General features: G+C 38.0%; 1 protein-coding gene across 1 annotated transcript in view; it reads left to right on the top strand.

The window, feature by feature from the left end:
• The window catches only part of COL25A1 (collagen type XXV alpha 1 chain), a 586,562-nt gene that overhangs the window by 420,190 nt on the left and 146,277 nt on the right, over positions 1-20,095 (top strand). The window contains exons 8-11 of the mRNA XM_077476703.1: positions 4,344-4,415; positions 5,500-5,616; positions 9,542-9,577; positions 19,097-19,123. Coding sequence (XP_077332829.1) covers positions 4,344-4,415; positions 5,500-5,616; positions 9,542-9,577; positions 19,097-19,123 — 252 coding nt within the window. The remainder of the gene's footprint in view (positions 1-4,343; positions 4,416-5,499; positions 5,617-9,541; positions 9,578-19,096; positions 19,124-20,095) is intronic.

Below are 20,095 nucleotides of genomic sequence, written 5' to 3'. Positions count from 1 at the left end.
TGCTGAAGGCATCCGTTTTGTTGAAGCCCAGAGCCCCAGCAGTAAACCATAATGCAGAACTAAACCCTTCACTCTACCTGTTTCATAAAACAGTTACATTCCTGCAATGCCAGGATTGCTAACTGGCACATTAGCTTATGTCCTCAAACAAACTGTCAAACAAATGGCAGGTGTCATAACTGATCTCATGTACAGCACCATGGCAATTGCAGCTCAAACAGAAGCAGCTTCTTTGGCTGTAAAGGATAGGAGGGTTTATTTAGCTATAAGACCCCTAACACTGAGCCACCCTGGGCGTGAGCGGTAAAGTGGCACTATTTTTAGTGCGCTTTTTACTGTCATTTTAGTGGCGCTATTCGTCTGCTAGCGGGGCAGTTTTAACCTCTGCTAATGGCCGAAAAAGGGTTAAATCCGCTCGCAAAATGCCGCTGCAGCGGTGGGTGCTTTGCCGGCGTTATAGCAGTGCTGCCCCTATTGTTTTCAATAGGCAGCGGTGCTTTAGGAGTGGTGAGTTCACCGCTCCTAATGCGTTCAAAAGAAGCTGCTGGCAGGACTTTTTCTGACGCCCTGCCAGAGCACCGCTCCAGTGTGAAAACACTAAGGCATTCACACTGGAGTGAATGAAGCCGCTGTTTCAGGGCGCTTTGCAGGCGCTATTTTTAACGCTATAGCACCTGCAAAGCGCCTCAGTGTGAAAGGGGTTTTAGGCTGTTAGCAGATTGGCCTCTACAATCTCCGCAGTGCCTAAAAATGACTAAAAATGGGGAGCAACTGAGCATGTGCAGAACAGGGTGAGACAATGTATTACTGGAATTTAAACAGTATAGGCACTTTTTTTTAAATGTTTTACATAGCTATAACTGCAGAAGTGGCCAGTCTGAAGGGATCTAGCAAGACTTTATTGTCGGTCTAAAGTTCTACTTTAATGTTTCAGACCAATATTAAAAGTGGACTAGCATTGCTTTGTAGGAAAACAACATTCCAAATAACATCTGTGTAGGTTACGTTTACATCTGAAAATATCTCCAATATGATGGCAGAAAGATAAAAAAAATTATAAACCTCATATAACATTGTAACAGGATGGGTAGTCAGCTGAATGATGAGGCAGGGAGTATGCTGGAAGTAACTGGGAGTAGCAGGGAGTAACTTGAGCTTGCAGTTTTCTAAAAAGGTGCAAAGTTAGAAGTGACAATACAAAACAGGGTCAGAATGACAAAAAGGGTGCATAAACTGCAAGGTAGAACATAACAGATTATGAAATCTGAACAAACAAGGGCTGCCTGCTGCCTGTATTTGGCTTCTAAAAGTAGAAGGCCTCTCGCTTGGCTGCAAATTGCTTGCCCAGTTACCTCTGCTTCATTAGCTTTTTCATCTCTGAACTGTTCAGAGAGGAAGGCAGTGAAACGTATCTTCCCTGGGTGTGTCCAGGAACCAAGTAGAGTTGTTGAAAAAGAAGTTAACCCCTTTAGATCCACACGATAGCCGAATTAAGGCTACAGCACAGACCTACTTTACCGGGAGGGTGTCAATAAACGTCCTCCCGTGTTCGAGCGACCTGTGCGACCCCTGCAGGGGGCGCTTTCTGTGATCAGCAAGTCTATGAGATTCAGCTGATCACAGATCGGAGTAAGGGGTTCAATCCTGACCCCTTACCACGTGATCAGCTGTCAGCCTATGACAACTGATCATGTGATGTAAACAGTAATCACTGGCGGCTGTCAGAGGGAAATCAGTCCCGATGAAGGAGAGCAGCCTCTGCCTCATCTGTGCCACCTAGGAAAACTAAAATATCTTCTTGTAAAATAATCCTTTTGTTTATACACATATGCCCACTGAATAGAACATTTGACAGGCAGTGAGGATGCAGTATGTCCCCTCCTTATTCTAACCCCTAAAACCTGCACATGGCAGGAGACAATTGCAGTGCAGCACCCATTTAGTTGAATGGGTCTCATTTGGTCGGTGATACTGTAACACAACTGGTGGGATAGTTTTCACTGCATGGCTTTACGACTGTGGCATGAATTTGCAACCTTTGCAGCTTAAGGGGAAATGGTGGGAGCAGTAATAAAGCAGCTCAGCTTGTATTTTTACAAGCTGCCCTGAGTTGCTAGTGTAAACCTACCCTTTACAGTATGTAGCTGTGTACTAAAAACAGCTCTGTGGTGGTCTTGTCATACTCCAGTTCCTAATAGATCTACCCTTCTGAATAATTTTTGGACTAATTGGGATGCCAATGGTGAGACCAGTCTTCTAAACCAGCATCACTACCTGACCTCACAAATTCTCTTATGGCTGGATGGCCAGATACCCCCCCCCCCCCCCCCACACACACACACACACACTTCTTAATCCTGTGGAAAGCCTTTCCAAGAGAATGGAAGCTGTTATAGCCACAATGAGATGGCAATTCCATATACAGGTCGACATTTTTTTGGAATAGGAATGTTCAAAAATCGTATGGCCAACTTTGGCCATATAGGGGTAGACTTAGTAAGACTGGAGCACTCAGAATCTGGTGCAGCAGTGCATGGTAGTCAATCAAATTCTAAAGTCAGCTTGTTCAACTAAGTTTTGGCAAAAAAAACTTAATGTTGATCGGTTTCTATGCAGAGTTGCACCAGATTTTGCACTTTCCAGTTTAAGAAATCGTAAAAGTGTTTTCATTTTGTTTGGTAATTCATGAGGGGCCAGTGCCTTGATGTGGTTTACAGTCTACTGGTTATATTTTTTTTATGAACAAAGGCATTTTCTTACTAAACATTTATTTTCAGAGGCTGGCCCAGATTAGTCATCCAGCAAATTAGAGAAATTGAGTCAGTGCAATTTACTTTATAAAGACACACTTGGCTCACTATTCTTACTGACAAAAATTGAATTACCCTGTTTGCACTTGCAAGGTTTGATCAGTTATATAAATTACATTTTTCATGTAGAGTTTGCTAAGTTGAGCAGCTTGTACCTCGAAAAGATAGCATGTGCCACTCCTTTGTAATATTGGTTTATTTTTGGATCTATACCTAAAACTATAGTAGTGATTGCTATAGTAAATTCTATAATAAGGATGATAATTACTGTAATGTTACTATCTTCACCGTGACTCTTGTTTTTATTATTAGTTTGAGAAAATGGATTGGCTGATGTCAGTTTAGTGAACTATAACCCAGAAAAAAGGTCTGGATAGAAATGCTGGATTTTACATTTGTGTAACAAAATAAGTCTTATTGCGGATGCCACAACAGTGACAGAATAAAAGAAAATCTAAAAATGTAAGATATACAGTACATTGTAAAATAAGATTTGGGAGTACAGGTTATGGAAATTTATATATATAGCTCACTCTTTATAGACTAAAGAAGAGAATTTAAATAAAAAATGTTCATTTCAGTTGCCTAGAAGAGCAGTAAATTACTAATGCTTACAACATATTTCCTAACACAGTACATTCAGTAGCAAGATGTTGTTGAAAAATGGGACTAAAGGGATTAATAAAGCTAATGTAATACAGCACTATGTTATTTCAGTCACTATCCCCTTATTTTTTGCCTGTCATGCTACTAGTGTTTCACCATTAACCATGTAGTTGTAAGTCCCTATATATGTGTGTTCATATTCCACTGTAAAGTGTCTATGTGGTGTTTATGTGTTGGTTTGTTTTGGTGCGATGTTATGTTGTATTCCCAGGGTTTGCCAGGCTATCCCACAATGGCCGCTCTCCATAGTAATCAGATCCTCACCGTCAAGGTTTGTGGATAATGTGTCTGTTGCAAGTCAGGGATCCAGCAGCATGACTAGTGATGATCAACAGCATGAGATTCCTAATAAGCCAATAGATTTCCACCATTGCCAGAAAGAAATAAAACACTTGCATTCAATTTCTCTAATATTTTGAAGGAAAAACCTTTTATATATAAAAAAAATGGTTTCCCATGCTGTGTCACTTCATGCTGCCTGGAATCTGACTGCCTTTATAAAGTACTGCTGGCGCTTTGTTCTGGGAACCTGTGCCAAAATTAATGTAGAGAAATTCGGACTATATGTTAAATTGCCTATAGAGCTCTTGGTAAAAGTTAAATAGACACTCCACACTGCTATGAAAATTACATAGTTTGTTTTTATAACATATTTTAACTTTCATAAATCAGACACTTATTAAAAGTATCCATCACCAAAGCACAGGGTCCTTATGGAACTCCCCAGTTCCAGGTGGCCAGTCTGTACTCTACTATTATTTTGCATCTAATGCTTTTGTCTCTATTTCTTTCTACGGGCCTTCTGATGTCTGTCCTTCAACTTTCTCATCTCTGAACTTCAACCTTTGACCTCACCTCGCTGATCAGATGGTGTTTCCTAAGATCAATCATGGCTTTCTTTCTGCTGATCAGCAGCTCATTAAACGCCGACTCATTAAGGTAGAGCTAAATGGATTTAGGAGTGTGTATTTTTATTTTTATTACAGTGTTGTCCTTATATTATAGGGTGAGTTTTATAGTTCTTTTCTCATTACATTTTTTCCAAAGAATCCTTATATCTGAAACAAACATAATGGATACTTGGACTTTTCCCTTGTCAATCAAATGTGGAGTTTAACAGAACATAATTAAGTGCAATAATTATTAGCATCCAATCACTATTCATTTTATTTTTGTTTGGCTTTGATAAAATGAATTCTGACTGACTGCTGTTAACTACTACAGTTAACACGTACTATATATAGCCTTGTATTTTTTTATTAAATACGCTTAAAAATGATAGGCTTTAGTTAAACAGAACCAAGCTATCACCATGATCCACAAAGTTTTACCTTGTTTGGATTAGTGAAACGTTAGTTGGATATAACTTAAATGAGCCGCTTTGCAGTTAACTAATTTCCCTCTATTCTGCAACATTCTTTGCTTATCCTATTATATTCCTGCGCAATGCATGCTATATGCTATACTGGGCATTTCCAGGCAATGGAACCTGATTATTATATGCCAGTCATTACAGAACGACACAAATATGCATTTAAAGCCAAATGTATACTATGACTCTGGTAAAATCTTCCAGTAGACAAAGCCAAAGGCAGGATTTTACAGACATACTGGTTTTCAGTAATAAATACATTTATGGCTTGGTATTGACGTGCCAATTTTTGTGTTATTGTAATTCCTTTTTGTTTATAAATGTCATTTAATATATCATAGTCATAAAAAATGTTCATCTATTTCCAACCTATTATTTTACATTCTTAAATATTAAAAATGTGATAGGTATGGTTTCATATATATTATATAATTGTATCTGAAACAAATACACAAATTGATATATTGCTCTACACATCAATACAAGTACAACATAAAATATTAATTATATCACATAGCTGTTTAAAAAAAATTTTTTTTTAGACTTTAGGCCTAGTTATGCAGCACCAAAAATATATATTATGTTACGCAGAAATGTTCCTTCTGTATCCTATTTTTGTTATATTGTGACTGACTATTTGCTTTTATTAAGGGTGACCAAGGACAGGCCGGGCCACCAGGCCCACCTGGTCCTCCTGGACCACCAGGACCTAGAGGTCCTCCAGGGGACACTGGTAAGGATGGACCAAGAGGATTATCTGGAGTTCCAGTAAGTTTTTACTGTGTCAGGTATAAGTATGTTTAAACCTGAACTCTGGGCACCTCAGTGTATGTGTATTAATGTACCTGCTTGTAGTAATTATGTAAATCGGTCCTCCCTTTCTGGAACTGGAACTATTCTGGGCCCTTGAAATCAGTCATAAAAGTAGGCCTTGAAATTCCCTACAGCAAAGAACTTCCACTAATAGAGACTGGTCACAACAGCAGGCTGCTTGTGCATTGGATGATTTATCTCCTCCTAACTCTCTAGCAGTTCTGTGCAAGAAACACTATATTCACTATGTCAGCACTGTGTGCAGTTGGAGACCTCTGCTGGTGATATGGGCAGGCTGTTCTCTACCTTTACATGCCTTATTTTACCCCATCCACTGATATGCATCCTGTAACGTCTAGTTGCTTGGATGCTCTGACACTATTAGCAGTGTTTAAATAAAATAACAACAAGAAACCTTGTGCGCTACCAACACTGTCTCCTCTAGTGTTACTAAATGCTGCTGCTATATGTTCCCGCATCCACTTGTATATAAAATATTAATAACTGGGTGTAGCGCTGCAAAAACTGGGTGTAACGCTGCTGTGTAATAAATTGCTTATTACAAAAACAACCCATGTTAAATAATGAAATATACCATAAACCACATCCTTGAATAATAATAATGATAATAACACCTCCCCAGTGTTAACAATACTCCCAAGACGATAAACCAATAGTAAAACAATCACATAAAGTAAAATGTAGTAAATTGTAACACCTTCAGTGTTATCAAGCCAAATATTAAATATTGAAATATGTGGACTAACACAAGTCCCAAGTGCTCACTCATGCAGGCCTCTCTGCCCTTGTATCCCTTAATGCCAAACTATCCATAAATATCCTATGTCCTTATATCCATGAATCACCAGTGTTTCACCTCAGTGTACCATATGTACTCACCTTTGGTATTGGCCCCATACATCATATAGATCACATGAGCTTGTTATTTCTCACTGTGGATCATACATGGAGTCACCCTCCCTTCCTCGCAGAGAACGATTCTTCAGTGGGGGAAATCGTGTGCAGGCCACTTTAAAGCGGAGTTTCACCCACTTTTGAGAGGTGGTCTTAAATGAAAGACCACCTCTCCACCCCTCGATTTTGCCTAGTAAAAAATGTTTTTACAAAATACAGCCTGTACTTCCGAACCATCCAGCGCAGGACATCATATCCTCTTTGGCGAGCCCCCTCACTATCTTCTGAGACCTGTGTGTGTCCCAGAAGACAGCTGGCCATTCACAAAGTGCCATGCAGTAGAAAATGGGCAGTGAAGCCGCAAGGCTCCATTCTGGTTTCCCTTAATTAGAATGGGGGCACCTGATCCAATGGATGGATCAGCCTTGGGGGGCTAACATCGTGGGCTCCCTGGACAGGGAAGTGTGCTTATTAAAAGTCAGCAGTGTTTGTAACTGCTGACTTTTAAAAAAAAAATATTTGCGGGTGGAACACCGCTTTAAGAGATCCAACTCACATTTCCATAGTGAAAGTTAACCTTCCCAAAGAAAAATAAATATTGCCAATAGTGCAGAAAAGAAATACACTCCTTTTTTGCACTCACATTAAAAACCTCTTATCCAGCATAGTACAAACACTCAGCATTCACCAGGGAATTTGCAATACCTATCAACAGGTTCTGGTTTCGCTCCGTAGCAGATTGATGCCACTGGCTCCACCCGACGCATTGCATCATAGATCACATAACTTATTCAGGGATCTGAAGACAAAAGGTCAATGGACACACAAGGGTTGATTTACTAAAGGCAAATTGACTGTGCACTTTGCAAAGGGCAGTTGCACTCTGCAATTGCAGTTGCTCCAGATCTCAGTAAATGAGGTAAAGCGTCACTTTGCAAAGAATAGCCAATCACATGCAAGGAAAAAAAACAGCATTTTTGGTTGCACATGATTGGATGATGAAAGTCAGCAGAGCTCTCCCTCATTTACTAAGCTCTGGAGAAATTGCACTTGCAGAGTGCACAGTCTATTTTCCTGTAGTAAATCAACCCCACAGTGTGCAGCTCAGAAGCGACTCCCCCACTCACTGTCAAAATACAATAGCTCAATGAGAGTGATTTCCCCATCCACCTCAAGTGTCCGAATGGGGGGGTCAGGTAATTCTTTTTATTTTTCAACCCACTGGTTTAATTAAAAAAAATGAAGCATGTATGGGGCTGTCTAAGGACAGACAGAGTTAAAAATGTATTTACAACTGATAATGAGATCTATCTACAGTATAAGCAAGGTCTATTTTGTCAAACACAGCTCCCAGTATGCTCATAAACGAGGCAAACTAAGTAGGATTTTTAGTCCTGTAGTTATCAGAAAATAGCAAGAAGAACTTTTAAATGTTAATAAGAACTTGTAACATATAAAGGAGGTATTATCCCAATTTGGCTGGAAAAATAAAAATTCACTTTAGGCAGTTGGAATAAAAAAAAAATTTTTTTAAATGGAACTAGTCTGAATTGTGAAATAGTTCCCCACTATATTAAGAAACTTTTAAATGCTATGGATATTTTTAGATTAATTTACTTATTCTTGCTAATAGAAGAAAAACAGGTCACCATGTTCATGTGATTGTCTATTTGACAGCTATCAGGGTAGCTTTTGTTAACCCCTAAATGTTGGTCATTCATTAGCTAACCAAAATAATGCAATACTGCAGGTAGGTGATTATGGAAGTCCACTATACAGACATATAGCTATTGACTTATATTTTATTTCACACATCTAAATATAATATGCCATATTTGTGTCCATTTCTGATGACAGGTTGGCTGTAATTGTGGTACATATCTTCAATTTAAAAAGTTTTTGATATTTCTGTTTTTTTGTTGTGCTTTTACAGCAGTTATACTTTGGAAAAAAAAGGAAAGCAATATATACTGTATACGGTTGTAATGTAATGTTTAGTAATATCCTTTTATGTGTGTATTGCCTGCTTTTTAATCCCAGGAAGTAAATCTGAAAGAAAACATGAAATATGTATGTTATTTAAGTAAAACATATCAAACATTTCCAGCTTTTAAAAATATCAGCAGACAACAAGGTACAAAAGAATTATAATTAGCTTAAACTTAAGCTCAATAAATGGTAAAGAAGCCTATACAATCCTTGACTTAGGTCCAGTGGCTCTAATTAATGCCACTATTGCTACTTGTTTATACTATAAAACATTTAATGCCTGAATCTTGCAGTGATGTGATGTTAGGCAATAAAAGAATGTGCATCACTTTTCTAAGATTGGTGGGCAGTTTATTGTTTCTAAAATCATTGATGTTGTTACTGATCACTGTACAGAGTGAATGGACTAAGATCACGTGTGAGAAGGAAAAATACTTAAAGAATTGTGGTGCGAAGTATGCAATAAGATTTATTATTGAAAATAGAATACTGTCACCCATTGGTTTTATACATTTAAATATCGTTTCCTGATATATTCAAATCAGCAGCAGTGATCAATAACAAAATGCTTCTGAAAGATAAATTGGCAAAATGGTGAATAAAACTAACCAATGCGCCTTGCCAGATTACTGTCGTCTGTCTTCAAATAAAGAAACTTGTTATAAGTTGAAAGTTATAAGTGAACAAAAAAATTAATATTATGAAAAATTGGTCAAGCCACTGCTGGCTTATCTTTATATATACAGGCAAAGAACAGCTCCAGTATGACTGATCAAGGGTCTGATTGCTTTATAGATGGTCTGTTTGTCAGCTGTTTATGGAAGGGGCACCTTCTAAAATTTTAAGAAAATTCCCTCCTTGAGTTAATTTTACTTGTGTGGCTTTCGGTCATCCAGATCTAGCATTGATTGTACATTGCAGACAATAAAACATGGTATTACATTGATTAATAACTGATACGTTCATATCTTTTTAGGGAGAGCCGGGACAACCAGGTGAATCAGGCTTAGTCGTAAGTATTGTGAACTATTTGATAGGAAAAACTAATTACTTGAAACAACAGTGATATATTGTATATTGTTATATTATATATATATATATATATATATATATATATATATATATATATATATATATATATATATATGAACTTATTTTCTGTAAAGATCATCTTATTCCAATACTTTTGACCCTTTGCTTTAATCCAGTGGCAGCTTTAATAAACCAGTGGATCATGGATTATATTTGCTCAATTTAAGATACATGTGACTGACCTTTAATTACATAGTCAATACGTAGCAATATATAACTACTTTCAACAACAACATAATCCCCAGAGGTTTTGAATCTACAATATCCCAACAATTGGCTAATTAAATTTGATAAAAGCAGTTTTCATTTGATGCTCTTAACTATTGAGTTCTTGGGTATAGAATTAACATCAGTCTGTGCAAAAATCCTAAAGGAGAATCTTACCTCCTGTCTACTGTACTGGAGCCTGGTTCAAATTAGTAGAAGATAATGTCAATAACTATCGACAAACTATTATTAACTTTAAAGAAGTAAAGCTCTCTAGAGTCCATAAAGGAATATTTAATAGAGTTTATGGATTGACCTGCAGTCTTGAGACAGGCTATATCATACGCTCACCAAATTTTCTACTGTACACATAAGTTCAGGCATTACAAGTACAATCAGTACCCCACAACACTTTAACAACCCTTAGGCAACACTTCCGCAAAGTCACACCAACCACCACTTGTTCCAGGCTTCCCTCTCCGCTCATGTTTAGGATGTTTTGTAGCAGGTAGCGGAGGGCCCAGAGGAGCCACCGATCACTCTCTTCTATTGAGAAGCTGATCCTCGGTAGAGGATTGTCATTTGTTCACCTGTAGAGGATTGTTACCTGTCTTCACTTAATGGGCAAAAAAGAATGTACCAAAAGCCAAATGGTATTAAAATTCAAAGTGAGAAGCACTAAATATTCATCAGTAATATCTCCTTTTAATCTGGACCTTTCAATGGGTTGTATGTCATCAGACTCCTTAGGTGGTCAACTGTCAAAATAAACATAAAAAGTTTCCCAAAGCTGAATGGATGGGAGTCAAAGAACTGGCAATCAATGAACAGTTGTTATGTGTCCAGCTAATAAGGAAGGAATGATTGTACTCCTTCATCACTCTAATTGCTATACAACTTTCTGACTCTAACACTTGTACCACTTTACTCAGTGATCTGGGTACTGAATATAAAGGAATTTTGGATGCATTTATTTAAAGAGCTTAGTTGGTGGTAAGCTTAGTTGGTGGTACGTTTTTTATAAGGCAATATCCAAAAATGTCCTACTTTCTACACCAGGAGTGGGCAACTGCAGTCATCCAGCTGTTGTGCAGCTACATGTCCAATGGGCATGACTGACAGTTACAAACATGTAACTGCAAACATGTAACTGCTGAAGGACTCTCCTTACCCAGTTATAGTTTACATATAGGGTAACAATCTCTGGAACCTTCTTGTTCATACAAAGGTTTCTGCTCATTGTTCTGAAGGTACATGTTTTACTCAAATTAATCTGGGCTGCTGTCAGTGCCCCAGTTGTACAACATACAGCTACCTCATATCTGGATTATTTTCCTGCATACATGAGCGCCTTTTCAACCATAAATATGGCATTTACAAGGGAATTGCCTCTGGTGCCTCTGACCAACCTGTTGCACAACATTCTGAACAGTTTAAACACATACTCTTCAAAAGTCTTCATTGTATACCTATTGGTCATGCCCCCCTTCCACTGGTCATTTGTGCAAAATAGAGGCCCACCCCATTCACTCCTTACTACCTCTAACTTCCAAAAGACTAAATGAACAATTCAGCCCTGCATATGCACAGGCAGGTGGGAAATTTATAAAGGGAGGTGAATATGATTGCAGACTTACCTTTTATTAATTGATTTGTTCATTTGTGACTATTTTTTGTTTATTTTTGTTTTTACTCTTACTTTTTATTTCACGCATTCCTTTCAATTCTGTTGGTTTTTGAACTCTTTTTTTGGTAGATGAGGCTACTGCTACATTTTTTTGTTTCTTTTAGCTGTTACTTCTGTAACTCATGTATTTATGACAAGTTTCCTACCTGTTTACGTTTCATTACTTAGGAACCACATTGTCCCAATCCACGACATCATTTTTGATGACTCAGGTTGCTAAGACAACGTACTGTATGGTCTACCAGCATTTGTGCTGGTTGTTATTATATCTGTGTATTGCACTTGGGTTTTATATGTTGCACTGTTTGCACTATGGGTGTCCCACAGTATTGTAGGGGCAGGGACATACTGTCTTGGGGTAGTCTTTAGAGGGTATTTAGGTTTCTATTTCCTAGGTGACGTTTGAGAAATACATATGTTGCCCAAAAGGAGGTAAAGTGTACAGTACTGATCGGGTCCTGATTAGTCTCTTAGGTGCAACATCCCTAGAACATGTCCGCGACATTGTGACACCATTTAGTGTTGTAGGTGCTTGAAATGTCCAACCTTATCCATTACTATGCCCTAAAAAAAGGCATCCGTCCATAGGTGTTAGCTCGGGTGAACATGACATCCAGTCACTCTGTGGGAAGTTGTCAAAGTAACTCTGTACCAACAAAGCAAAATTAGGAGGGTTCCCATTATCACATATAATGTGCAATAATTTGTAAGTAATATATGTGTACTTTGTCTCACCCTATATAGCAATAGATTGATTGATTGTGATTGTGCCAAGATTAACCACTTCACCCCGGAAGATTTGGCTGCTCAATGACCAGAGCACCATTTGCAATACGCCACTGCGTCACTTTAACTTACAATTGCGGCGGCCGTGTGACTCTGTACCCAAACAAAATTGACGTTCTTTTTTTCCCACAAATAGAGCTTTCATTTGGTGATATTGATCATCTCTGCAGTTTTTATTTTTTGGCGCTATAAACAAAAAAAGAGCGACAATTGTGAAAAAACACAATATGTTGTACTATTTGCTATAATAAATATCCCCAATTTTTTTTAAAATAAGCAATTTTTTTCTTATTTTAGGCCGATATGTATTCTTCTACATATTTTTGGTAAAAAAATCACAATAAGCATATATTAATTGGTTTGCATAAACGTTATAGTGTCTACAAAATAGGGGATAGATTTATGGCATTTTATTATTATTATTTTTTTTACTAGTAATGGCAATGATCTGCAATTTTTATCGTGACTGTGATGTTATGGCGGACATATCGGACACTTTTGACACATTTTTGGGACGATGGACAATTATACAGCGATCAATGCTATAAAAATGCACGGATTACTGTGTAAATGTCACTGGTAGGGAAGGGGTTAACACTAGGGGGGCGATTAAGGGGTTGACTGTGTTCCCTGACTGTGTGTTCTAAATGTAGGGGGAGGGGACTGACTATAGAAGATGATAGTTTGTGGCTCCTAGCTATTAGGAACTCACGATCTACATCTCCTCTCAGAACAGAACAGGAATTTGTGTGTTTACACACAGTCCCGTTCTGTCTCTTGTGCCCTCAATCGCTCGTGGCCGCCCCGCCGGTCATGAGCACGGCACCCCCTGAGTGCGCCTGCTATCCCGCTTAGAGGAGCCGGCATATAGCTACGACGGCTCGCAGGATCGCGCTGACCTTCCGCAGTATAATGACGGCAGCTGGTCGGCAAGTGGTTAAAGTGTTACTAAACCCACAACAGTAAAATCAGTTTGTATATGCAGCATAGCATGCTTGTTATACTCACTGTGGAACTTAAGGTGTTAATCATCTTCATTGTGTAAAAAGGCTGTTTTATCCTGTATGCATAGATCCTCCCTCTCCTCCACTGTCTTTCTGGGGAAGGCTAGCTAACACAGGCAGAGTAGCTGACCTGCATATGCTTAGTTGTGTCTTTTATGCTGAAGAGAATATTTACATGTTCTCAGAGCTAGCCAGGTCACATGATATTGACATCACACATGTGGCCATGTATACAGGCTGCAGTGGAAATCTCCTCCTACCTGAACTTTCAGCACTGGAGAAACTGTGCAGTTTATCATGTAACTGTGGTATACAGATCATTCAAAAAGGTATATAGTGGCAGTATTTTAATGTAAAAAAAAAATTCTAAGCTGTGGATTCTGTGGGAGGGGGGTGTGGGCAGATGAACTATTTTCATATTACTGGGTTTAGTAACACTTTAAAATTGATCTTCATCCATTTGCAAATCTATAGGAAATGCAAATTTGAGTCTTTCAACAAAGGTGGCATTTACATTTTTCACAATATTTTCTGACTTGGAAATTGATTCACTTATCTGACATCACCTTATGTTTTGTAATATTGAACCTGGTTTCTTCATTGCTGCATATATACACACACCATTAAATAGTTCTATTGTATACAGCAATATCAAGAAAATCAGGGAAATCGTTAGGTGTTAAGCTCAACAAAGCTCGGCACATTCCTTAAGCTTATTTGAGACTAGAAGCCTTTTTTCAGTACCCTTCATATATTATTTTAACTGCCTTATTTATTTTGTGCTCTACTTGCTTTTATAACTGTAGAACATTAAATTGCTATCCCTTGGCAGTAGATTAGAGTTTCCAGATCTTAATTGATAATGTGTTTTCCTTGCTATCCAGGTTAATATTGGCCAACCTCAGCTTTCCCAATGGAAAGTTTAAAGTGACTAAATGTTAGAATAATGTATTATTTGACTACTATTTATAATTTCTGACACTAATTATGAAATTCGTATCTGTTTCTACATAGCTTTTTTTATAGCGTAAGCAAGGATTAAAACCCTAATCATATTTTTAAAGACCCTATTGAAAAGTGGGAGGAAAATCTATTGAAAGTGAGAGAAAAAATTAAAATTTTCAGTTATTGCCAGAATAGGATTAGAAGAGAAATCTACCAATCAGGTAGACTGTTCAGGTGACAATTGTGTAAGAGAAAATTTTCCTTAATTTAAATTACCCCTCTCCTTTCCTGTTGTCTGTTTGGAACGGGGGGGTAAAATAATTAATTTTATTTACCATAAGGGGCCTCTCCTGGCTAGGCCGCCAAAAGCCCTGAGATTACTCCTGGGTATTGCCATCTTGGATGTGATGTTAGCACTCCCAGCAAGCTAAGAGCTGTCACTCTAGTTACACTCTAAAGCAGAGATCTCAAATTGGCGGCCCTCCAGCTGTTGCGAAACTACAAGTCTCATCATGCTTCTGCCTGTCAGCCTTGCAATGCATCATGGGACTTGTAGTCTTGCAAGAGCTGGAGGGCTGCCAGTTTGAGACCCCTACTCTAAAGGATTCCCCTTCAGTCCTCCTCTGGCAGCTACATAAAAATGTGTCTAGGGTGAAAGGTTTGGGCAGGGAAGCTGGGCCAGCACATACTGTAATTAGATGTTCCCAGAAGAGGAGTGGGCTATGACTTGCAAGGAAGGAGGGGGATGTGCTAGATAATTGACTCTTCTTAAAGAAGTCGAATTTGCTAATAAATTCAAAGGCACTTGAGAAAAATGTTGTTTATGGAAAAGAACGCTGCAAGTAGACATTTCAAATTCTTGATTTTTTTGTGATATTATCTCCATTGTTTTTAATTGTGACACAGTCCCTTTAAGTATGAAATATGTCATTGATTTGCTAAAAATTGTAAAATTGAAAGAATTTAATTAGAATCAAATTAAAAATTTGTGGCCTTATACAGACAATTGCCATAAGAATGTATATTTTTAACTTCCCATGACCACATTATAACAAGATTACTCAGACTGTAATCTGTAGTGTGCAAAAAATATTGTTCCTATAATAAAGTTTTTCCAGTGATTATATTAATACTATGCCAGTTTGATATATACAACAATTTTCATGTAACATGTTACATGTGTTTAGATAATGTTGTGCCTTTACCAGCTGTATAACTAGTCAGTTATCCAGCTTAAACTTGTTAAATTAGCCATGAGGTTAGGCCAAAGTGTTCCAGACATGGTTGAGTAATGACCACAGATGTGTATATATAATATTTTTTATAATTTCACTATCTGAACTTGCATCACATTCTGAATCATTGGTACTGAAACTATTGGCTGTAAATATCAATGAACAAAAAATGTAATGCTCCGACTGTCCAAAAACCAGGTCAAAACCATCCAAATCTGAATTTGCAAAGCTACATTTTCATTTATTATATTGTCCTTTATTTGAGTCCCAAATTGTAACTGAGAAGTAGAGGAAGATAATAGGTAGCTCCATGGATGCAACAATGGATATTCACTATTGGCACCAGACTATTAAGGGGCGTGTTTATAAAAAAATTGTATAACAATTTACCCAGTAAAAGTACAGGCACATTCGTTATGTGTGAATGTGGCAAAACACAAATGTTGTTACGGTATTTCCTGTGCTGGACTAATGTTCCTAATTTCTAATTTCTAAGGTTCCTAATTTAAAATACCACATTTTGGCCACTAGATATTGGCAGGTATCATAGGAAGATCCTATGGTACTTAGCACCATCTAGTGGCCAAATGCAGTACTTTCCATTTTGAATCAATTAGAAAAATTTGTCCAGCACAGGCTATAGCCTCGTGTTTTGCCCCATTCACACACACTTAACGTGCTTGCACTTTTATTGGACGAATTGCTATGCACTTTTCAATAAATGCACCCCTATGAATGCAGTGATATGTAATGTTTAGAAAGTAATAAACAATACAGAATCTGGCTGGTACTAGTGTAAGTGCTGAAACTATGTTGCTGCAATGGGACAAAAAAGATTGTCTCACCAGCCTAGTGCATTAGACCATTGCTTATGCTGCCAAATTAATTTTCTGGCACTGGCAGTATATGTATATACATGTACATATATGATTACAAACATAAATAAGGGCTATCTTTTAATACTGTTGCACATAAAAGTACATTCTCACTAAAGGTTTAATAAAGCAAAAGTAAAGCTTGCTATCAATAACACTAATGTGCTTACACCTACCTTACCTATGCTCCTCTTATGCCCTATACTTCCACTATAGCCTTCTAGCCATGCTTTGTATTTTCACATGTGTAAGCGTGACCCACCCCCTGTGCCTAATATGATAGTGTTTGGTTTAACAATAAGCCATTTGTACAGTATATCAAGCGTTTGTTTGTTATTGTTGATGACAATCATGTTTGCCCCCCACCTTTATAGATCTGGGTTTTTCTTGGGGTTCAGATAGCAGATCAAGGTGGCAGGGAAAAGTAGTAAAGGTAAGGATAGGCACATTGGGTGTCTGCCAATAATCTTTAAAGGGTAAGTTCATCTTTACAGAAAATCTTTAAGGTGAACTTACACTGGAGCCCATCCCCATCAGTCCCGCCAACCTGGAGTCCAGTGATCCCCCGCATTGACAGATCGTGTCGCGCTGTACCTGTCTGGGGATTTGAAATCCCCGCTGCTTTCTCTCCTCTTCACCTGCGCTGACAGGACAGGCTACATGGGTTCTGATTGTCCGGCTCTGTCCTATTAGAATGCTCCTAAACATACCTCCTGACAAGGTGCGTTTTGGAGATAAAGCTGCAGGGGGATTTCTAAGCCCCAGACCAGTGAGGCGGCGACCCAATGTCTCCTAGCGGGTGATCACTGCACTGTAGGTCAGCGGGACTGGGGGGGGGGGGGGGTGAGGAGGGGGCCCTGTGTAAATTCACCTTACAGATTTTTCTCAAGCTCCATAACAGCACAGTTAAACAGTATAATAGCTTCAGATCACCTGGTACTTTCTACCTCCCCTCCAGTATACCGGGCAGGGATTTGATAAAGAAATAAAAAAACAGCATGGTGTAACTGATTTATTTAAAACAAAGTGAAGACAATTATAATCACCAGCTCAGGAAAGCCTGATATGTTTTGCCCATTGATATAATTCACTATCTGTCTTGTATTGGCACCATTATCATTCTACTGTGATATGCTTAATGTTACTCATAAACTGAATGCTAGACTGGTAGATTGCAGAGCATACCACATACATTAATATCGTGCCAATACAGACTAGACGCTGCCATTTTTCATTACATTTTGTTCCCTGATCAATACTCATTTTGTTATTGGCTTGTTCCGGTTCATCACTTTTACTTGCATATGCAGTGTAAGAAGTGTAAGAACAGTTCCTGATTTCTTACAAGCATTTCATCAATGTACAGAAACAGAGGAAGGAACTTCAGTTGAATGCTTAGAAATAACCGGAGAGTTTCAACTTTTAAGCAATGCCAGCAGCTCAACCCCGATCCACATCAAGTTTACTTCTGAAGTCTTTCCAGGGGATAAAGGAGACATGGGAATCTTTCTGTCATCTGTACCACACTGGTGTCTCAACTCCGGAAAACTTCCAGATACATAATGTAATTAGGTTATGCTGCTGTAAGGAAGTTGTTCCCACCACAAGGAGTTATTCTCACCTGCTGCCTTAGTTCTTCTCTTGTGGTCCATTTGCAAAACCCATCTACCGCTTGACCACAATGTATATGTATGTTATTTTTTCATCTCAGTTTACACTGAAACTGGAAATAATTTGTTCCCGGCACTGTTCTTGTAAAGTATAGCTTTTCAAGTAGAGAAGACCGAAATTGAACTGACCTTGGGTAAATAATGTAAAAAGATGATGATGTCAGAGGACATTTTATATGGATGATATCCTTTCCTAATAACCTTAAGAGACATCTTAACACTTACAATGGGCCATGATGCAGCTGCCTGTAGCAAATACCTCAAAAGGAAACACGGAAAATATTTGTAGCTAGTACACCACTGTATTTTGAGTGACAGGAAAATGTGCAAAATCACCAGTTCTGTATCCTGTGACCTTTTTGTGTTCAGCACTTTGGTAGGAAACTACAAAGGATTAAATGAGAGCAATTGCCCGTGGACCTATTGATTTTACATGTAAAATAAAAAAATAAAGTTCAGAAATATAGATTAAGAAAATAATTATATCCCTGTCGTCCATTTCTGATCCTACCTTGTTATCCTGTTACGCAGGCTTCTGATTGAGACTAGAAAGGTCATTTTAACACATATTATGAATGCATGGTTCACTGCAGTCACCATCAGGAGGTCAACCCTGATAAATGCCATACAGCCATTCTGGAATGAGTGCATGTAGACTGGAAGTGGCTGCAAACAGTCAAAGGGAGATCAGCAGCTTTGACATACAACAAAGGATGAATATAAGGGGAAAATTGGCATTAGTGTATTAGTAAAAGTAAGAAAACATGGAAATTATTTATCATACACCATGCTTCAGAAAACAAAATATTATCCCGTTAGGGTCTACTTTAATTAAGACTTTCATACTGATGTGCATAAATATTAACATATAATATGAAAGCTCAATATCTTGTTAATAAATAGTAACAGTAAACTCTACTGCAGACAAAACGTGAACATATCAGATGATAAAATTAACATTTTAAGATCTATATGTAAATTTGTCAATTAAATGGAAAAGTAAATTAACTGAATGCTATTTCTTTTTCAGGGTCCAATGGGGCCTCCTGGACAAAAGGTATGGTATTAAAACGAAACTGCTGTAGAAGTCATTACTGCTTTTCTAGCCAAGCTATTTACAGGGGAGGTAGTACAGGAATGGCTACTGTAGACCACAATGAGGCTGTTAGTTTAGTCTATGGAGTGTGCTTTCCCAAAATGCTGCTGGATAATGCGAGACTTAAGATTTCTAATTTCCTCCATCATGGGAGCCTCAAGCAGCTCAGCGCAGACTGTTTTCAATCTGTCTGCTGAACTGGAGGTTAAAAAAGGTTCTCTGGTTTTCCACTGAGACGCTACATGCAATTCGAGAAAATCAGCCTCAAAACTCTCTCAGTGTTGGATAAAGTTTCTAATTGAAAATGTAATCTAGCACAAATATAATGGATATGCACCATATGCGTTAAGAAATTGTAATAAGAATATATACATGGGAAATTGGCCTGGCACTGCTTTGTTGTTTCTAGGGGAAGTTGAACTTTCTTCCTCCTTTCAGAAGTGAAGGTTATGGGACAGCACCAATGATAGTATGATTCTAAATTTACTGTACTAGTAATATAAAATAAAGATATACCCATATGCAGTGTGTATATATATATATATATATATATATATATATATATATACAGTGGTGTGAAAAAGTGTTTGCCCCCTTCCTCATTTCCTGTTCCTTTGCATGTTTGTCACACTTAAGTGTTTCGGAACATCAAACCAATTTAAACAATAGTCAAGGACAACACAAGTAAACACAAAATGCAATTTCTAAATGAAGGTGTTTATTATTAAAGGTGAAAAAAAATCCAAACCATCATGGCCCTGTGTGAAAAAGTGATTGCCCCCCTTGTTAAAACATACTATAACTGTGGTTGTCCACACCTGAGTTCAATTTCTCTAGCCACACCCAGGCCTGATTATTGCCACACCTGTTCACAATCAAGGCATCACTTAAATAGGAGCTGCTTGACACAGTAAGGTCCACCAGAAGATCCTT

Source organism: Lithobates pipiens, unplaced genomic scaffold, assembly GCF_037356315.1.
Source record: "Lithobates pipiens isolate NorthernLeopardFrog02 unplaced genomic scaffold, aLitPip1_a1.2 Scaffold_13, whole genome shotgun sequence".
Lineage (NCBI taxonomy): Eukaryota > Metazoa > Chordata > Amphibia > Anura > Ranidae > Lithobates > Lithobates pipiens.
Note: the sequence above shows the minus strand (reverse complement) of the source record. Positions and strands in the feature narration are given on the sequence as shown.